The 18,737-nt window shown below is 38.2% G+C and overlaps 2 protein-coding genes and 1 non-coding gene across 3 annotated transcripts; all 3 read right to left on the reverse strand.

The window, feature by feature from the left end:
* Positions 1–10,042: 10,042 nt before the first annotated feature.
* LOC107808577 (uncharacterized) lies at positions 10,043–11,034 on the reverse strand. The gene has a single exon (XM_016633104.2). It carries the CDS (start codon positions 10,860–10,862, stop codon positions 10,131–10,133), a length of 732 nt encoding a protein of 243 aa, XP_016488590.2. The 5' UTR covers positions 10,863–11,034; the 3' UTR covers positions 10,043–10,130.
* Positions 11,035–11,442: 408 nt separating this feature from the next.
* On the reverse strand, positions 11,443–17,238 carry LOC107808578 (cellulose synthase-like protein D3). The gene is made up of 5 exons (XM_016633105.2): positions 17,017–17,238; positions 16,817–16,927; positions 15,366–16,264; positions 13,607–14,414; positions 11,443–13,492 (listed from the first exon to the last, which is right to left on the reverse strand). The coding sequence occupies exons 3-5, from the start codon at positions 16,229–16,231 to the stop codon at positions 11,747–11,749; spliced, it is 3,420 nt and encodes a 1,139-aa protein (XP_016488591.1). The 5' UTR covers positions 16,232–16,264; positions 16,817–16,927; positions 17,017–17,238; the 3' UTR covers positions 11,443–11,746.
* Positions 17,239–17,597: 359 nt separating this feature from the next.
* On the reverse strand, positions 17,598–17,699 carry LOC142182456 (U6 spliceosomal RNA). Its single transcript, XR_012711277.1, has one exon. It is a non-coding gene; the product is annotated as a U6 spliceosomal RNA (small nuclear RNA).
* Positions 17,700–18,737: the final 1,038 nt, after the last annotated feature.

Here is an 18,737-nt window from a genome sequence, read left to right on the forward strand (position 1 = left end):
AAGGGGTTCATTTAGTTCCTATTTAAATGCTAAGATCTCATCCCTTAATGCAGCCATATGTCCTGGTGAGAAAAACTTGGCTATAAACTTGTCGGCCAACTCATCACAAGTAGTGATGGAATGGTTGGAGAGTCTTTAGAGCCAGTCCAAAGTTTTCCCTCTAAGTGAGAAAGGGAACAATCTCAATCTCAATGCATCCTCCGACACATTTGTTTGCTTGCTACCCCAGCAGGTATCCACAAATCCCTTGAGATGTTTATATGCATTCTTATAGGGAGCACCTGTGAAGTACCCCCCTTTGCTCCAATAAGGTCAGCATGATATTTGTAATCTGGAAATTGCTCGCCCGGATCCGAGGTGGGACAACTGCACTTGCGTACCCTTCATTTGGAAGCACCCAAGGAGCCACTTGTAGAGGAGCTGGGGGAGGGTCAGGAATGTTTTCATTGGCCTGGAGGCCTCTTCTTTGACCTTGAGGTACTAGAGGCACCTCATCGTCACCATTATCATCTACCTCCTCCCCCGGGATAACATTTCCGATAGGATCATTGTTTGCCATTTTGTACCTAAATCGATTAACTCACACAAGTTAGTAAAATAGAAGGAAAGAAAAATGAAAGACGCCACTAGTTAGATAGATAGCCAAAAATCATTTAACTCCCCGACAACTGCGCCAAAAGGTGATCGGCTCTAACCCTACACCACAATATAATGGCGAGGAGTGGTCGATGCGGCTTTTACCCGAAAGGTCGGGATTGAATCCACAAAGAGTTAATATTGGTTTGGAATCGGGTTTCTATCTAATCTAGCTGTGAGTTGTTCTTAATTGCACTTCTAAACATGTTTGGGTTTGTTACTATTCTAATTTAATGCTAATGAATGCTGAAAAGAATCTAAGTGCAATATTTTTTTGTAAGGGGCTTCTCAAGTAATAAAAGGCACTAGGGAAGTGACTTACACCTAGGCGAGTATCTAATGGGATCTAAAATTTAGGACAAGCTTGTTATATTTGGGGTCGTGATATAACCATTACACATAATTATTCACTCTATACCTCTTGGTAGTTTGAGTGATTTTGCCCTAATTGGCTTTCTCAAGCCCAATTGGGTGTTCAAACAATACAAGCAAAATTGGCTCAAGTCTGGTATTACTATCTCTAGATTTAACCCTTTAATTAGGGCTATCAATCTGTGAGTGCACCCCAATTCCTTGTTAGCCTAAATTTTCTAGACTTAGTCCCTCTTTCTCAAGAAGAGTCTAAGTCATAAAGGCATAAATCAGTGTTTGCAACCACCAATTCTACAATTAAAGCATGAAACAAGCTAAATATCACTAACCCATAAATAATTAAGTCCTAAAATAGAATACCCATTAAATACCCACACTAGGGTCGGGTCACAACCCTAGCTAATGGGTTTAGCTACTCATAATAAAGGTAGAATCAAAGATGGAGATGAAATATAAGCCATAAAAGTCAATTATAAGAAGAAAATCTAAGATTAATGACTAAAGATGTTCTAAAATTACTCTAAGTAGTAAAATATGGCTGCTCACGAGCTCCACGGTACAAAAGATAACCTAAAAATCTGAAAAAGATCTATTTATATACAGCTGAAATTACTGAACAAAAATGCCACTACGGAGATTTTGCTGACAGTGGAAAATTGGTCGCCTCAGTGCTTGGACTTTTGTGGCCGCGCAAAATCAAGCGCGGACCGCAGTTCTTCTCTTCTGAGCTTGGTCTGGATTTGATTCTGCTAGGAGCGGAAAAGAAACCGCCTTAGCGTTATTTTCAACCACGGCCGCAAAATATTTTTGCGGACCGCACTTTTCAGTTAAGCTCCAATCTCCAGTTCTCTGATTCTCAATTTCGCTGAGGGCAAAATTTGGACTGCGGTCGCGTCAAGTAATTCTTCTACCGTGCTACTTCACCGTGATCAGCAGCCTCTGATGCCTTCAAAACTCCTTCTCTGAACCTTACTTCCGCTGGGAGCGTAATTGTGGCGCCCCAGCAGTTGTCCTTCCGCGGCCGCACACTTTCATCGCTGTCAGCGCTTTTTCTCTCAGCTTTGAACTTGTGCAGATTTTACTCCTTTATGAGCTGGTTATGACTTTCTTGCCTCATTTTGACCAAATCCTGCAAACAAGCACAATAAGTCAGTTTTCGAAAATACTTTTACATATTTTTTATCCATAACCTAAGCAAAAGAGAGCATAAGATAGGCTAGAATCCATAGTTATTAGTAATGCAAATGGAAAGACTGTCTCATGAAAAGTTACATCTCTTGAAACATGTATTTTTCTTGTGGCGCTAGGCTGAGACCCTTATATCCTTCTGTTGTGGAGTGTATGGGCAGGTTTTCTAGTGTGAGATCCCTTTGGTTTGGAAAAACATGGTTATTTCAGTATTCACAAACTCTAAGCCATTATCAGTTCTGATGGTCTTTATGGAGGTATTGAATTGGTTTTGGACCATTGTAAAGAAAGACTTTATAACATGTAAGGCATTGCTTTTGCTAGTTAGAAGATGTGTCCAAGTACATCTACTATAATCATCAACTAGGGTAATGAAGTATTTGTGATTATCATGAGTTGGTGGATGGTAAGGACCTCACATATCCATATGTAAGAGTTCAAATATCTTGTTTATGGATGTAGTTCTTTCTAGGAAATGAGATCTATTGTTTCTGCCATAGGGCATATGGAACATAGAAAAGGTGGTTTGTTTGCAAAGCTTATTGGTATAGAATTGATGCCCTTCATCATGATAAAAGGTACATGGCCCAGCATGTTATGCCACAAGAGATCCACAAGATTTTCATTAGAAGTACATACACTGCACATTGAGTTTATCTTATTAGAAGAGTGTCACACCCCAAAACCGAGGAGCACGACCGACGCTCAACCGAGTAAACCCGATTGAGCAAGCCTGTTAGGTTTCATTCTACCCAAACTAATTCATGAACAAATAGGAGATGGACTCCATTAATCATACTTAGTAAGTATTTCATTAACAACTTCCATTTTATTTCCATTAGCAGCTTAAATCATAATTATCAAAATATTACAAGTTTTATAAATCCTTGCCAAACATCAAGATTTCTAACTCAATTTTCCATTATCAAACACCACCCACAACCTGTCTACGGAGCCTCTAAACACAACTGAAGAGTAATGTAATATGGAAATGATGGTAACAAGGCTCCGGCTATACCTCAAAATACAAAGTACAAGATAAACAGATGAAACAGGACCCCGAAACAAAGTGGGGCTCACCAAGTCAGCTGAAAGGATGATGCGACACTAGCTGCGACCAACACTGCCTGCTATAGAAATACCTACATCCATTTTAAGACGTAGCGCCCTCTGCAAAAGGGACGTTAGTGCCATCGAATAGCACTAGTATGTATAACTAAACACCATCTAGTTATAAAGAACTTTCATACAAAAATAAGAAAATCACAAGTATAACTCCAAAGCTTTAAACTATCACAACATTATCAATATAAAAGAATCATACAATTTTCACATCATGTTTCCGTAGCCTTTAGTTTGGGGCATTTCATACTGTTCAACATTGTTCACATTACCACCGCTATCTTGAGCGGAGTCCGATCTCGACCCGATCGGCTAGGTTGCCTCATTTGAGACATTCACTTCAATCACAAACACATTACCACCATGAGCGTAGCATGGCATTCGATCTCGGACTGATCGGCTAGGCCGCCTTACCAAGGTGTTTCCCTTTTCCATCAATCATCTCATTTCAATCTTTGTTTCCCATAAATCATTTCATAGGCACTTAGGGCCAGAGATGTCACATCATATATTTGGCACTAGGCCACATCTCATATCATTCCCCAATTTCAATGTTAGATTTGTAATTTAGGAAAATATGGGCATACAAGAGCAAATAAGATTGTAGGCGTAGATGAGACTTCACATAGATGGCACAACAACGCAACTTCAATCTCAATTTAAGGTCTAAGCATTTCAATACATGATTCATAGTCCTTGCACCTTTTCAAGTTACCAAGAATAACACATTGACCATATTGAGACATACCCTCCACGCATATAAGGTTGCAACACCAATTCAAGTGAAATAACAATCAATATAACAATTCAACTTTAATCTTATCGTATTTACACAAACACCGATGAAACTCAATTTCTAAAAGACAGGGTTTTAGACATACATACCTCAATAAAGCCTTCCTTAATTCTTACAAAATTCTGGGACTCTTAGCACTTCAATCTTTTTAGGGAGAATACCTAGCAACTCTCTTGACAATCTTCAAGATTTTGGGGTGAGAGTTGGGTGGGGATTAGATGAAGGTCACTCCCTCTCTCTCTAGAACTCCTTTTCTCACTCTATCTTCAGTAAAAATAACATAGAGAAGGTCGGATGGGGTGTTTTTAATGGGATGGGGTCGGGTTTTAAAATTAGAAAATAGGAGACCCTACTCAGATCTGCGATCGCATATCTAACATGCGGCCCGCAAAAATGGTCCTAAAAACTGGACACACAGCCCGAATATGCGACGGAAATGCAGTTCACATACTTGTTCTGCGGTCGCATAATGCACCGCAGAACTGCCTTCACAAAAAATTTAAGGGAATTATGCGATGACTATGCGGCCCGCATACCGATTATGCGATAACATAACTGGCCGCATAGTTAACCTCAAATTGACCAAAACACTGACTGGTTTTGCGGTGACTATGCGGTTCGCATACCTATTATACGACCGCATAATGGATCGCATAATCACACATTTTCTAGAAAACTTAATTTCTTAACTTTCTAACGCACAGATCAATCCAAAAGGTCCGAACCACAGCTCGCAAGCTTTCTGCAAAGAATTTAATGAATTTCTAACATATGATCCTAACTTGGTACCACAAGACTCGGGTTATTTTGAGCAGAAATTTCACGGGCCTTACAAAGAGATTTTGTTGGAACTCAAAACAATTTGTACACCTTTATTATCACAAACATAGGAAGAAATGGATGCACTAGGAGCAAAATCACAAGTGTGGTGTAGACAGTGTACATTATTGATATTGTGACTGCATGAGATGGGTGCACTAGGTGTAGAACTGTATGTGCATGATATGGTGGAAACTTTAATGACAGCAGAAGAATTGTTTTTTCCTGAACTTGAGCAATGAAAGTAGAGACTGCACTTAGCTTTACCAATCTCCAGGGGCCTCCTCAATGAAAGATCATGTAGAAGAATACATGAGAATTTAGTGAATATGATGATGCAATCAAGCTGAACTATCAATGAGTGTATAGAAATCAGATTAAATCTGAAATTGGACATATATAGGACTCTTTTTAGAGTGAATTGAGGACTGAGAATGACATCTCCAATTATTTTCACCTTTACTTTAAATCTATTTGGTAAAGAGACCAAAAAGGGGTAAACTAAAGTCTTAATATTGCTTACGGAGGCCTTGTTATATGTCATATGGTTAGTGGCTCCTGAGCCAAGAATTCAGGAATCAGTATTTTCTTTAAAACTTTCATAAGACTATTTATTGGGCTCAACAGAGGTGGTACAAGCAGTCATACCTGCAAAGTTAATGGCTCCACCAATCATGTTAATGTTTTTCGAGTTGTCTACATTGTTTCCATTTTTAAAACTCTCCAATATGCTCAGCAGTTTCCCATATTGTTCCTTGCTCAATTGTTGCATGGCTCGACCTTGCTCCTGAAGGTTTCCTCCTTCATCTATCATATTCATCCTATCATTTGTTGTATCAAATACATTTGTTGCTAGTTTCTTTCCCTTGTTACCATTGTTGTACTTCAAATTCTGAGGGTATCCATGAAGTTTATAACACTTGTCCTTGGTGTGCCCTGGCCTCTTGCAGAAGTCACAGAATGGTCTGGGTCTATTTTCCATATAGCCTCTTCCATAGCTATTGTTCCCAGAAGTATTCATGTGTTGGTTGTAGTTTGTTCTAAAATTGTTGTTCCCTGGACCATTGACATTCAGTGATATGGATTCAATCATGAGTTGTTGATTGTGTGGTTTAACTTCCCTTTGTTTCTCTTCTTGTATGTGAATAGAAAAGGCTTGTGCAATGCTCGAAAGAGGATTCATCATCAGTATGATCCCTCTCACAACAGTGTATACGTCATTCAACCCCATCAAAAACTGTATCAGTCTTCTATTTTGCTCAGCCTTATGCATATTGGCTTTAGCTCCGCAAGTACACTAGCAGCTGTATTGTGCATGTGCATTCAGTGTATTTAGCTCTTCCCATATCTTCTTTATTTTTGTATAATAGCCCGTTATGTCAAAAGTTCCTTGACTTAGGTCATTAATTTTCTTTTGAAGTTGATAGAGTTTTGCACTGTTGGTTTGATCATACCTATCTTCTAATTCCTGCCATAATTCCTTTGCATCATTCACATATTGTAAACTATCTGCTAGGTCTTTTGAAAGAGAATTTAGAATCCATGAAGTCACCATATATCATCACATCGCTCCCATTGATCAAAGGTCGCATGTCCAATTATTGGTTTTTGACATTTTCCTATTATGAAGCCAACCTAATTCTTTACTGAGAGGGCTCTAAGTACACCTCTTCTCCAAGATCTGTATCATGTGCCTTCAAAAGCTACAAGAACCAACACTGACCCTGCACTCTCCAATGGGTGCATGTACATGGGACTCGAGGTATCCAAGGTATCCTTGTCTATAGCACTTTCCTTATCTCTAGCCATCGCTCAAATCGTAAATCACAATTGATTGAACCGTCAATCGAAAGCAAAAACAATTCAACAGAAGCAACACCGAAAAACCACACAATTTCAAGAGAATCACAAGCTGAAATTGCTATAAGTCGTTGCTATCAGACGAAGTCACAAAGAATTACAGTTTCGAACAGAACTTCAAAATTGATTAATGATCTCGACGAAAACCTAGATCTTCAATTCAAATTTGAAGAGAAAATAAAGTAAGGAACCGTGAATTACCTTAATAGATGAAGCCTACGCTCTGATACCATGTTAAAACTAAGAATTAATCGAGAGAGATTTGAGCTGAAGCTCAACTGCCATGGCTGAAAGCCATAGAGCTCAAAAACGGTGAAGAAGCTTCGAGAGAATATTAGATTGAGAGAATCATTTTCATTAATTAGAAAGAAGAAGTAGTGCGCCTATATACAAGATATTGTACCTGTACAGCTGTTATCTACCACTAACCGCCTAAACTACCACTAACTAATAAGTTGACATCAACTAACAACCTAACTAACTAATTGCAATAATAGCCATAGCCAATCCTAACAAATGTGGCTACTAGTTAAATAACTTAACAGTATGAACATTCAAGACATGTCGATTGTAGCAGCTGACTATGCGTGTTACTTTGAGACTGTTATCTCAAACGTTCTGGCCAAATTTTGCCTCGTGCAAACTGAAAAGCTGGTAGCACATTTTGAAATCCTTTCCTGTTTTTTTTTTTTACAATGATGGACTCAAAGCAACGAAGCGAAGCATACAATGATACGACAAATAAAGAGAGACACAATTGACAAGAAATGCCCTTGTAGAGAAAGGACAGAAGGAAAAGACTCTTTTGAATGCGATGATCAGCTATAATGATTGAGACATGCATTTTGGATTAAGCAGCCTAATTTTCAAACCAATTTAACTTTTCTCTTTATCATTCCTCCTAAACTTGGTTTTTGTGTTAACCCTTGGATCAGGCTCGGGACCCTTTAACTAATGGTGCTCCAAGAGGTTTTCACCACAAGCTTCTCTTATTTATTTATCTTTATTTACCATCGTCTTATAGTGTCTGTAAGTATTTTCACCAATAAGACTCTCTTATTTATTTTTTATTTTTTTGCTTTCACCATAAAGAGCGAATTCCTTTCTTCTTTTATTTGGACGAAAATGAGGTTATGAGTAACCTGGACTACGGATTTTTCCATTGGTTGATCCTCGAAATCACATCTTTGTAGAAGAAAAGAAAAAGGCCCTTGTGTCCTTGTAATAATTTGGAGACCTCCGCTATTTTGGAAACTCGTTACTTGCATAAATAAATTTAATGCTGTAATAATGATTTTCCCATAAAAGATGGATGCCCTATATATTTTCCTTATTGAAATTTGTCACAACAGGGTCAAAGCCTGTCATTAGCTTTATATATCGACCATAACAAAGCAAATACAAATCATAAAACTCAAATGGCTTTGTGCAGATCCTCCTACTCGTGTCTTCTCATTGTATTTCTAGCTATCATTGGTTTGGCTATTGCAAGGAATCATGGTAACACTTTTTCCATTTATCTTGCTCGTTCTTAACATTTCATACTGGTTCATAGCATTTAGAATTAGTTAATTAAAAAAGATTACATATTTTTTTTTTTTAATTGTTAAATGAACAGGTCGAAAACAAGTGAGTTCACTTTGCTATGAAGAGTGCACGACATCATTTTATAACGACGAGTGCTTGGCATTTTGCATAAAGAGATCGTTTAACGATGGCTCTTGTGTTATTGCTGGCACGTGGGACTTTTATTGTTGCTGCAAGATGTGATATCCCATAGTTCATCTCTCTTTTTCAATGTCACCTACAATGATAATGAGAACTAACTTTCTAGGAGAGCAGTTCTTCTATCTTTCTCTTTTTTTTCTTTTTCTTTTTTGTTGCTTAGTTTGCACAATTTTACTGGGTTATATTTACTATTTGGTTGTTAATACTGTTTCTTTCTTTAGTATTTTTTATTATATCTTTTTTACTCTTGTATTTCTCAAACATGTTTTGAAAACGCTTTTCTTGAGCCAAGGATCTATCAGAAACGGTCTCTCTATTACACACAACGGTAAAGGTAAGGTCTGCATATATCCTATTTTATTTTATTTTGAGACCGACGAGCAAACTCACACAAACGGAGTGAAATGATAAAGAAAGAGAGAGAAAAATACCCATCGTTTTATCATCTTCCCTTTTTTTTCACAGAAAAGGAAAGAAGAAAGACTAGATATTGGTGTAATTCCCACCTCCACCGATGCTGTTTGAAATTCAACCTCGTATTAAGTAGATGCCACTTTTTATCGAAATCGAGAATTGACAATTTTGTGTTATTTTTTTCTCGTTCGTCATGTCAAAATGAAAAATTCGATAATTCTAATGGTGGTACTTTGAAAGGTGTACTGTAATAGGTTTGAGTAAGCAATCATTGTTATGTTGGGTTTCATCAATGTATATTATTGGTTATTATCAATTCAATATAAGTGAGGCGAATCTATGATTTGATATTTATACAGTAAGGTATTTATAAATATTTATTTTTTAAAATATATATATGATTAGAGTAAAAGTTACTAGGCTCTGACACCTATAGATTGTGGTCTAGATCCACTACGTTGTATAACATTTTAGGGTGTACGAGAAGCTTAAAGAGGAGTGTCTTGCAGTTACAAGATTTTGTGGAAGTTCATATGGAGCGACGACTCTTAAATTGATAGTTTAGTCCTTACTTATTTTGTTAATTTCACAAATACCATATTAGTTAATTTGTTATTTCTCACTTATTTTTTTTAATCTAAAGTTAATATACCACTAGGTAGAGTGTCCTGCCTAGTGGCTATTTTTATTTATAAAAATCATATGCTCCTTACATCATGTAAAAGATATGAACATGGCAAAAAATTTTAAAAGCTAATACCAATAGTCGCTCACTTATTTTTGATTTCCATTCTACATCTTTTCTTAAACATTTTAAACGGAGAATTGTTTTCAGCTTGTAAATGTTGTAGGAATGAAATTCCTTCTCTTTCCCATAATCTACCTTAGTCAAAGCAAATCCATATTTTGTCCAAATAAAATTCAATCAATTATATTAGTACCATAAAACATATTAATCCTATCTTTTGTAAGAAGCAAATCATTCTATGGTTTCATGAACTCAAACTGATCACAAGACTATAATCTGTTTGAATCTTTAAACAAACAAATCTCGTAAACAAGAAACCAAATACTATTAGCTATAAGTCACAAGCTATTAGCTATAAGTCACAACCACATCTGCCCCCCATGTACACAATCTTTAATCACATTCTTGATTTTAGTTAGTAGATTCGAATCAAACAGATGAACTACATCACACCAACAGCAGCAACAGCAGCCCAGCTACCACTGCATCCCTTAGCTGCAGTATCGACTGAGCACCAGATTTCATCGGTGGGGTCCACGATGGGGTCGGATTATTAAAGCTTCCACTCCTTACTGGCTCTGCTGGTGGCGGAAATGACATGACAGGAGGAGGGTCTGCCACTACAAACGGTGGGATTGTGACATTGGGACAATGGGGCGGAACAGGTAAAAGTGTAGAGTTATGATAATCAGATGACAAGGTGGTAGGTTCCAGGACTTGATCAATGCCATGGCAAATGATAGAACCAGATCCAGTACATATATTGGGACTAACTATTCTGGCATTGTTGAGGAAGAAACTTTTCCTACCAGAATTGTTCGCCTTAAGTACAATGTCAGGTTTGGAAGTTGGTATAATAGAACCTGTAGGAAAATGTTCGAGGTGTTCGAAAAGTAAAGGGGAAGGGATAGAATGTTGGAGCAAGAAATCTGAAACATCATTTTGTGAGATTAAGGTTTGGGAAAGTGTCTTGTCTTTTGGCATCAAGAAAGTGATGTTTTCTTGAATGAAGTCAGGAGGGGCCATGTTAATGAGCATGACAAAAGTGAAGTAATTGGCTTTTCTCATTTCATCAATGGCTTGTAAAATGTCTATGGTTTTTGAGCTAGTGTTTGTGGCAGAAACTGAAGAAATCACTATTGTTATGAGTAAGAACAAGATCATAGGATTGTTGGCCATGCTTGGTTTATTGTGTGTCAATTGAGTTGATATGACTTAGGATTCTTTAAGGAGGAGCATTAGATGATCTTATTTTATCCCGCATAATACAAATTTTAGGTGTTCTACTTAGATGGGAAGTTAGCTAAAACATGCAATTTTGCTGCTCCAACAACTTTACCTCATTCCGCCGGCATGACACACACACACACACACACACACACACACACACACATATATATATATATATATATATATATATATATATATATATATATATATATATATATATATATATATATTTTATTTTATTTTTTGTGTATTTGAGGAAATTGAAGAATTTAGGTTATTTCTACCATCTAAAGTCCTCTGACTAACAAGAGAATTAACCAATATCACATGATTCAAGTTCTCAAACAGAAATAAAGAAGAAGACAAAAGAAAAAAAGAAAGATGAAGAAAGAACTCAAGTTTTAGAGAAAAATTAAAAGGTTTTTAATCATACTTCGGAACTCTAGTCAATTTACTCCAGTCTCAGTCAGCTTTTATGCCAGAATTTCAAATTTTTATGATTAACAGAAGAAAGAAGTGAAGAGGACTCTTCAATGACAAAAATGTCTATTGCAATTCCTTAACCATCAATGGTATTGTAAACTAAACAATTAAATGAATATTCCGGTCCAAGATGATACAAAAAATGCTGAATGTTCTCTATCCAAGTCCAACTCAACTAAACTTGCTTAGTTCTGCTTCCACTATGCTAAAAATAGTTGAGCAGCTTGTATGACACCAATTTCATTGGTGAGATGAAAAAAATATAATTCCAATTGATATGTAGTGAATCAAACATACCAGCACTTTTTGCCACGATATTAGCGCTGCTTAAACTTCCGAAAGCAAGATGATCAAGGGAACTGGAATGATCCTCCAATTTGAGTAGTGCCTGCTGGAGGATTAATTGCCACCCAAAGAAGGGAAATGGTGATAGCAATAAGTCCTGACCATACAAAGACAATGGTTGGTGTCCTGCCTCTTCTGCCCATAAGCCCTTTAGCGAAGGGATAGAGATGTGCCAAAACCCAAAAACTGAAGAATACACCCCCTAGTAAACGGCTCCACTGTGGTATAACACTATATATTGTCCTGCTAAAACCAACTGCTATTGCTATCAAGTTTACCATCATGATTGTAATGGGTGGGATCATGAGGGATGTCCACTTAACCATATAGAGATCAGCAAATTCATCATCTTCGTCATCACCAGCTGATTTTGACGTCAAGGTGAAAGAAATTTCGATGCCAGCAACAACTTTCAGGAGCCCCTGAAGCACAGCAGCTAAGTGAGCACTTGTCCCTCCAATCAGCCAGAACTGCTCGTTTCTCCACAACTCTTCCAACTCGATGCCTGACCACTTGACCTCGAGCACTGCAAGCATGCAGAGGGTGACTGTAATAGTCAGGAGGTACACAAGGAAGGTGACATTTAGTGTTTGGACAATGAACTGACCGGAGAACAGGGAGAGTGCTGGTAAGAAGCAGTAAACAATTAAGAAGATTGATGTGAAGGGGTAGATTCCACAATTGAGGTAAGCAATTTTCTGTAAGAATTTCATTTTTGAGCTGGCCAGAAGGGCATTGTTTCGGGAGAAAAAGATTTCAACTGAACCAGTAGCCCATCGAAGGACCTGATGGAGCCTATCAGTGAGATTAATAGGGGCTGTCCCTCGGAATGCATCGCGTTTGGTAACACAATAAACTGACTTCCAACCCCTGTTGTGCATCCTGTATCCTGTGACAACATCTTCAGTAACTGAACCATAAATCCATCCGACACGTTGTCCCCACTCTGTCTTTTCCTCGTACCAGCAGGAGATGACACTGATGGCCTCTGCAACAGTTGATGCATCAAGATGCTCCCGAGGAATTGTCAAAGCACCAGGCGGCCGTCCATTCTTCACAGCTGGATGATCTGCCAAAGGACGACCTTGGAACTCCGCCACAGGGATTGAATCAATAAGGACTGCTGAGTTCCCAAAAGCCTTGGGAGCCAGTGAGAGGTTCATTTCTTCATCGTCCGAATCACCTAGTCGCAAGGCCCGATGCTCTTCTGGTGCATTAACATGCTTTCTTCTGCGACCAAAGCAGCAGCTACAGCAACCGGATTGATGCTCCTTGGAGCGAGGAGGGTCAAAACCATAGAGGGCTACTCTTCGAAAGAGACATCCAGTTCCCACATACATTGGACCCTGTAGCCCATCAAGGGCCCTCATGTTACCATCAAAAAATACAGTATTGCGATTGGCATACCTATCAGACGGGTCAATGCCCTCAAATCTCTGTGGGAACTGAACATAGCAAAGACGATCTCCTCCCCTATCCATCATGAAACACATACCTTCCCTGATAGCCTGGGAGTTGTAAATGTAATGGTCACAATCAAGGTTAAGAATAAATGCACCATTGGACATGATCGCGGATGCTCGAACCAGGGCGTTCATAGCACCTGCTTTCTTGTTGTGATCATAGCCAGGGCGCTTTTCACGAGAAACATAAACAAGCATGGGAAGACGAATATCAACATCAGTCAGGTCCATAACCCCATCCTCACTGTTACCATGCAGTGGATCATCACTTGGAGGTTTCAACATCACCTGCATATTTGAAAACATGGTCATATTAATAGCTTACATAAACCTATCAATTTGTAAACGTGATTGTAGGTGGAATTCCAAAGAATTCAGAGTAGAGAGTTAAGAGAATTTTACTTGTATTATTCCAGCATGATCACCCTTGGAATGCTCAGGTCCAGAATTCAACCATGTCCCAGGCCAATGGGTTCCATCTGCCATCCACGTAGCTTTTGGGATCTTTACATTCTCTACAGGTTCATCCTCAGTCTTCTGCCTCTGTTGCTTCATGGCCTTAATCTCTTCCCTTGCATGATAAGCGTCAGACCTACGGCGAATGGATTCTGGCAAGCCATTGATACGGACCTTAAACTCATCATACTCACGCTTTGCCCGCCTACGATCCTTAACAAAGTCTTGCTTTACCTTGTTTTTGTACGGATCCTTCTTTAAACTGAAGTAACTGTCTGGATTTCTAGGTTCAATATTATGTTTACGACAAAATGGTACCCATAAATTAGCAAAACTTGCAGCTTCTGCCATTGCCTCAAAAGTCAAAAGAGCCCCTCCATCATCAGAAACATAGCAAGCAAGCTTTTCCACAGGATAATCTGCAGCTAGAATGGACAATATAGTATTCGCAGTCACAAGAGGAGGTTCCTTCTCTGGATCAGCGGTAGAGACAAACATATCAACGCCAGGGAGATCAGATCTCCCAGTAGGATTGTTTGGGCTAGGTGATTCAAATTTGTCTTTCAAGACACCAAGATCAGTTGCACGGTTGATAGGGCAAAGCTTGGGCAATTGGTCAAGAATCCATGAGAAAGCAAACCATATTTCACAAACCACGGACATCCCCCACAACCAAATTGCATCATTGTTGGGATGTTGCACTCTCCATGTTAAGAAAAGCCCAAGTACAACAAACCGAACAGCAATCAAAAGTCTGAACAGAAGAAACATAGGAAAAGAAAGTAAATATCAGCTCAAAATATCTGGAACCTGTAAATTGTCATTGCATGAGATAAACGCTAGGCAAAGCAATAAACCAATTTTTCTTTCCGTCCAGTTTATTGACTAGGGTCCTTTGGATTATCAAAGAGAAGGCATTTCACAGTAAACACTAGAACAATAGTGATAGCAGTATTCAGGTGAGGAGAATAAGAAACACATTCAGATTTTTCTTTTCTTTTTGTATCTTATAACAACTAAAACATTATAAAGATAGTAGTGATCTTTTTCCTTGGAAAGTAGAAGTTCATTAAAAGATATAACATTCGATATCTGCACCCCTGAATGGTTCAAGTAGTAGCAACCGAATAAAGGAAAAGTTTTGCAAATATACCAGCTATGTGTCATTCAAGACTAACCCAGTTGTGAAATACACATAGCATGTGTTAGGAGAAAAATGCAACAACAACAAACCCAGTGTAATCTCACAAGTGGGGTCTGGGGAGGATAGCGTGTACGCAGACCTCACCCCTACCTTATGAAGGTAGAGAGATTGTTTCCGATAGACCCTCAGCTAAGGAAAAGCATAGTTACAACATTGTTGAAAAGAAATACGGAAATGGAGAAGCCATGGAAAAGAAGCAGTAACAACATCAAGATAATAAAATAACCGAATCAAAAGAAACCAGTAGTAATACGAGAAAAGTGCACGCATTTAAAATTTAGTGGAGAACTTAGAAATTAATCGATCGATTAAAAGGTAGCTGAAATCAATGGAAAACTACGTGTCAGGGACAAATGAAGCAAAAGTAGAAGAGCAAGCAAGCAGCTAGTTATTCTTCAGACCCCCAAAAAGGGTGATTAAGTAGAGCGTACAGCTATTAGTATCAATCTAAAACAACGCAGAGAAGGACTCTGAAGAGTAAAAGCGGAAATAACTTCTTACCTGTAAGGACTTAGGATTGCAGCAGGAATTTTCAATTTGCGCGTAAGTGGCCTCCATGGTTTGTTCATCAGTTCAGTAGGCTCAACAATATCATCATCTTTTCCATTTGCAAATCCACCTTCTTTTGGCCATATAGCGTTTCCATACCCATATGTGCCCCTTGTTTCAAACAGCCAACGGTTGTGATCAAAATCTGCAGTATGGCTCCTAATCAATGCCGACTTAGTTGATTTCATAATTGACAACCTTCTCTCCATCTTTGACATCCCAGCTGGCGCAGGCAGAGGAAGCGGCCGATCATTTCCATTCGCTTCGTCCCAATCGGTGACTTTATATTGCTCCTTACACCCCGGACATATACCATCACCAGTTTTGACAGCATCCAGGTAACAGTCTCTGCATATCTTGAAATCACATTCACACGGAACGATGTCAATGCCTCTTTCATCACTCATCACTTTAGCATCACATCCTGGGATAGCACATGACGACCCTTTTGCACCTGCCATTTGGGGATGATTTGCCTCTGATTCAATCACCTTGTCCATGAGATGAGCTCGTGTAACAGAATTAAAACCACCCGTGAACAATGAACTTGATACATACTGCTCTTCAACCTTCTGAGAAATAGAATCCATGGGCTGATTGTCAGGAGTCGGAGGGAGATGTACCATATAGTTCATATAGTCACTGCTGCTAAGTTCACTATCAAGATCATCCCTTGAGTAGTTAACGTATCGGCCTGAGGAAGTCCGCCGCTGGAAAGTCACATGTGGAGGAAGTGGAGGTTTGCCGTGCTGCGAATCAGGCAAATCCGAGGAATTTGACACAGATGATCTACTAGCTTTGAATGATTTTGATGCCATTTCCAAAGACTAATTAGGATTTAAAGCCAGATCCTGAAGAGAGAAAACATTAACCTGGTTCAAATTCCGAATTCATAGATAAATATCATTATCAACATGCTCTATCGTTATCCTTCCAATCCGGGGGCAACAACCAAATACTCAGATGTAGACATCTGGAGATCATAATTCACTAAGCATTAAGAAAATATAGTATGCTAATGATGAGAAATGATTAAAAAAGCAGAGCTTTTAAGTCTTGAAGTATTGGTAGACTAGGATTCCAAATGTTTGCTTTCTTTCTTTTCACAAACTTGGCAACTATAAGAAAGATGCACAAATTTTACATGAAGTTCAACTGAAGTCAAACTTCAACTCAATTGTACACAAAACAGCTAGAAAACTAGCACAATCACGTTTCATAATCAGATTAATGAGATCAAAATGAACAGATCCAGAATAATCTTTTCATAGATTACCAAAACCCAGATGTAAATAACAATTAGCAACTAAAATACATAAATAAATAACAAAATCCATTTACTTCATTGGTCACTGCAAAAATGTAAAGACCTTTATAAGACTTATAGGGAAAGCAGGTTGTACCTTTATAAGAAATGCTAAGCCATCATTTTGAGAATTGAAAATTACAAGAGAACTGAATCGCTGCAGCAAAACCAATTTGTTTACGCAAATCTTTACAATCCAACGCTAAATCTGAAAGATTTTCAAAATCTGTAATGTGTTATGCAACTGTCTTCACAAAGCTTGAAGCTTTTTCAGAAACTACGAATGGGATTTCGTACCCTTTAGCTTGAAATGGAAGAATTAAATAGCTCTGGAAGTAAAATAAAGGAACTTGTAGTCGAATGCCGGCTCTCTACTTTCAATTTAAAGCTTTTTTTTGCTCTCTTTTCACTTCAATATCTGTTTATAGCTTTAAATAATAAATAGGAATAAGCAGAAGATTTGGAAAATTTTACAGGGAAAAGTTTCCCTGTCTGCCTTACTACAGGATGTTCTGTAATGGCGTGTTTTTGTCCTTTTTTGCCTTTTTAAATATTTTGTAGGCTAAGACGAAGACGCAAAATTTCGTCTATTTTGATTCATTTTCTCAAACGTGGTGTGGGGTGTCGGAAAGGGCAAATCAGATATTATTGGCACTGTGGAGGTTATTCTTGTATCTAGTGCTGACTCGGATTTTCAAAAAGGAAAAATGATATTCACCAAAAAGGGGAAAGTAATAAAGGGCCTTTGACATGGAGTAAAAAGTGCTAAAAGCAAATTGGATTATTATGATTTAACGGTAAAGTATTAACAATTGATTACACTTATTAATTCAATTAAAACCATAAGATATTTATTTTTAACTGCCGGTGTGTTCACTAAAAAATTGGACCATTTCTCGATTTATGCGTGTCATTCTTACGCAAGGACATGTTAATCTTCTCTGTATCGTTTCAATTTTATCGGATATCCCTGAAGGGACTCCAATGTGTTCAATAAAATGAATGCAAACGCTTTTAATCCTACACAAAGTTAGTCCAATTTACCTATCAAAATATACAAAATTGAATTTGAAAAATTATACCAAAGATTTATTTAAAGCAAATGCAATTGGAATTTGATAATGTCCTAACTCCTAATTGAGAAAAATGGCCCTATTTAGGAAAAGAGGTCATCTCTAATCAGTAGTGGCTCGTCGTGAAAAAGGCACATCCCGTAAAATAAAACACCTAGAGTTGCACTCTAATTGCAAAAGTGCCACACAACATGGGCGAGATGATGGTAAACGCGTAATTAGCGGAGCGCATGAGGACTTCACGATCACCGTTTTGTCTACCTTGACGATGGTGGCCCAATTTTAATGGTATTTTTATACGTTGTTTGACGCGGGAACATTGGCTGGCAACAACTCTTTACCCACTTTTAAACGTCATTCATTTGCTCTCTTCATATCCTACTTTTCACACTACATCATTTGTAATCGTCTACGCATATACTGTTGTGCCAATTTTTGCTAATTGCAGTCGTGGCTTCATTATTTTCAGAATGTCGCTTTCTCGATTTTAATAGTTAACCCACTGTACCGCAGTTATTTGAACCAATAATATGTTGGATATTCTTTTTGTAATAACATTAACTCAAAATCCAAATCAGACTGGCAGTTGAAAAACTTTCCCACAAAAATAGATTTTGGGTGATTGAAACTTGATCCTACGAAGTTGAAGGCGATTTAAACAAAACAATAAGCACTTCTTGAACTCGCACCCTTTGCCCTCCTTAGACCCAGTAGTCTAGGACTGTAGTTTTGATTAAAAAAAACCACTGATGGTTAGCATGATTAAGAAGGCCTTTTTACATTTACATATGCCTTTTCTCCTATAGTATAAGGGAATGGCTACACTAGTACTGAAGTTGTCCAAATCTGATGGCGAGATACCTCTGCGGAAGCAATGATTTCTCATCGTGCGGAAAGGAAGGCAATAAGAGATGGGGCCAGAGGAAGAAATTGGGGGTTGTTGGG

The sequence above is a fragment of the Nicotiana tabacum genome, chromosome 6 (assembly GCF_000715075.1).
Source record: "Nicotiana tabacum cultivar K326 chromosome 6, ASM71507v2, whole genome shotgun sequence".
NCBI lineage: Eukaryota > Viridiplantae > Streptophyta > Magnoliopsida > Solanales > Solanaceae > Nicotiana > Nicotiana tabacum.

What these genes read in the sequence shown, in the direction of transcription:
- LOC107808577 (XM_016633104.2), bottom strand. Translation starts at nt 10,862, where the DNA reads ATGGCCAACAATCCTATGATCTTGTTCTTACTCATAACAATAGTGATT.
- LOC107808578 (XM_016633105.2), bottom strand. Translation starts at nt 16,231, where the DNA reads ATGGCATCAAAATCATTCAAAGCTAGTAGATCATCTGTGTCAAATTCC. An exon ending in GCAATCCTAAGTCCTTACAG is followed by an intron (nt 14,415 to 15,365) that starts GTAAGAAGTTAT and finishes TCTTCTGTTCAG; the next exon opens with ACTTTTGATTGCTGTTCGGT. An exon ending in ATCATGCTGGAATAATACAA is followed by an intron (nt 13,493 to 13,606) that starts GTAAAATTCTCT and finishes TCAAATATGCAG; the next exon opens with GTGATGTTGAAACCTCCAAG.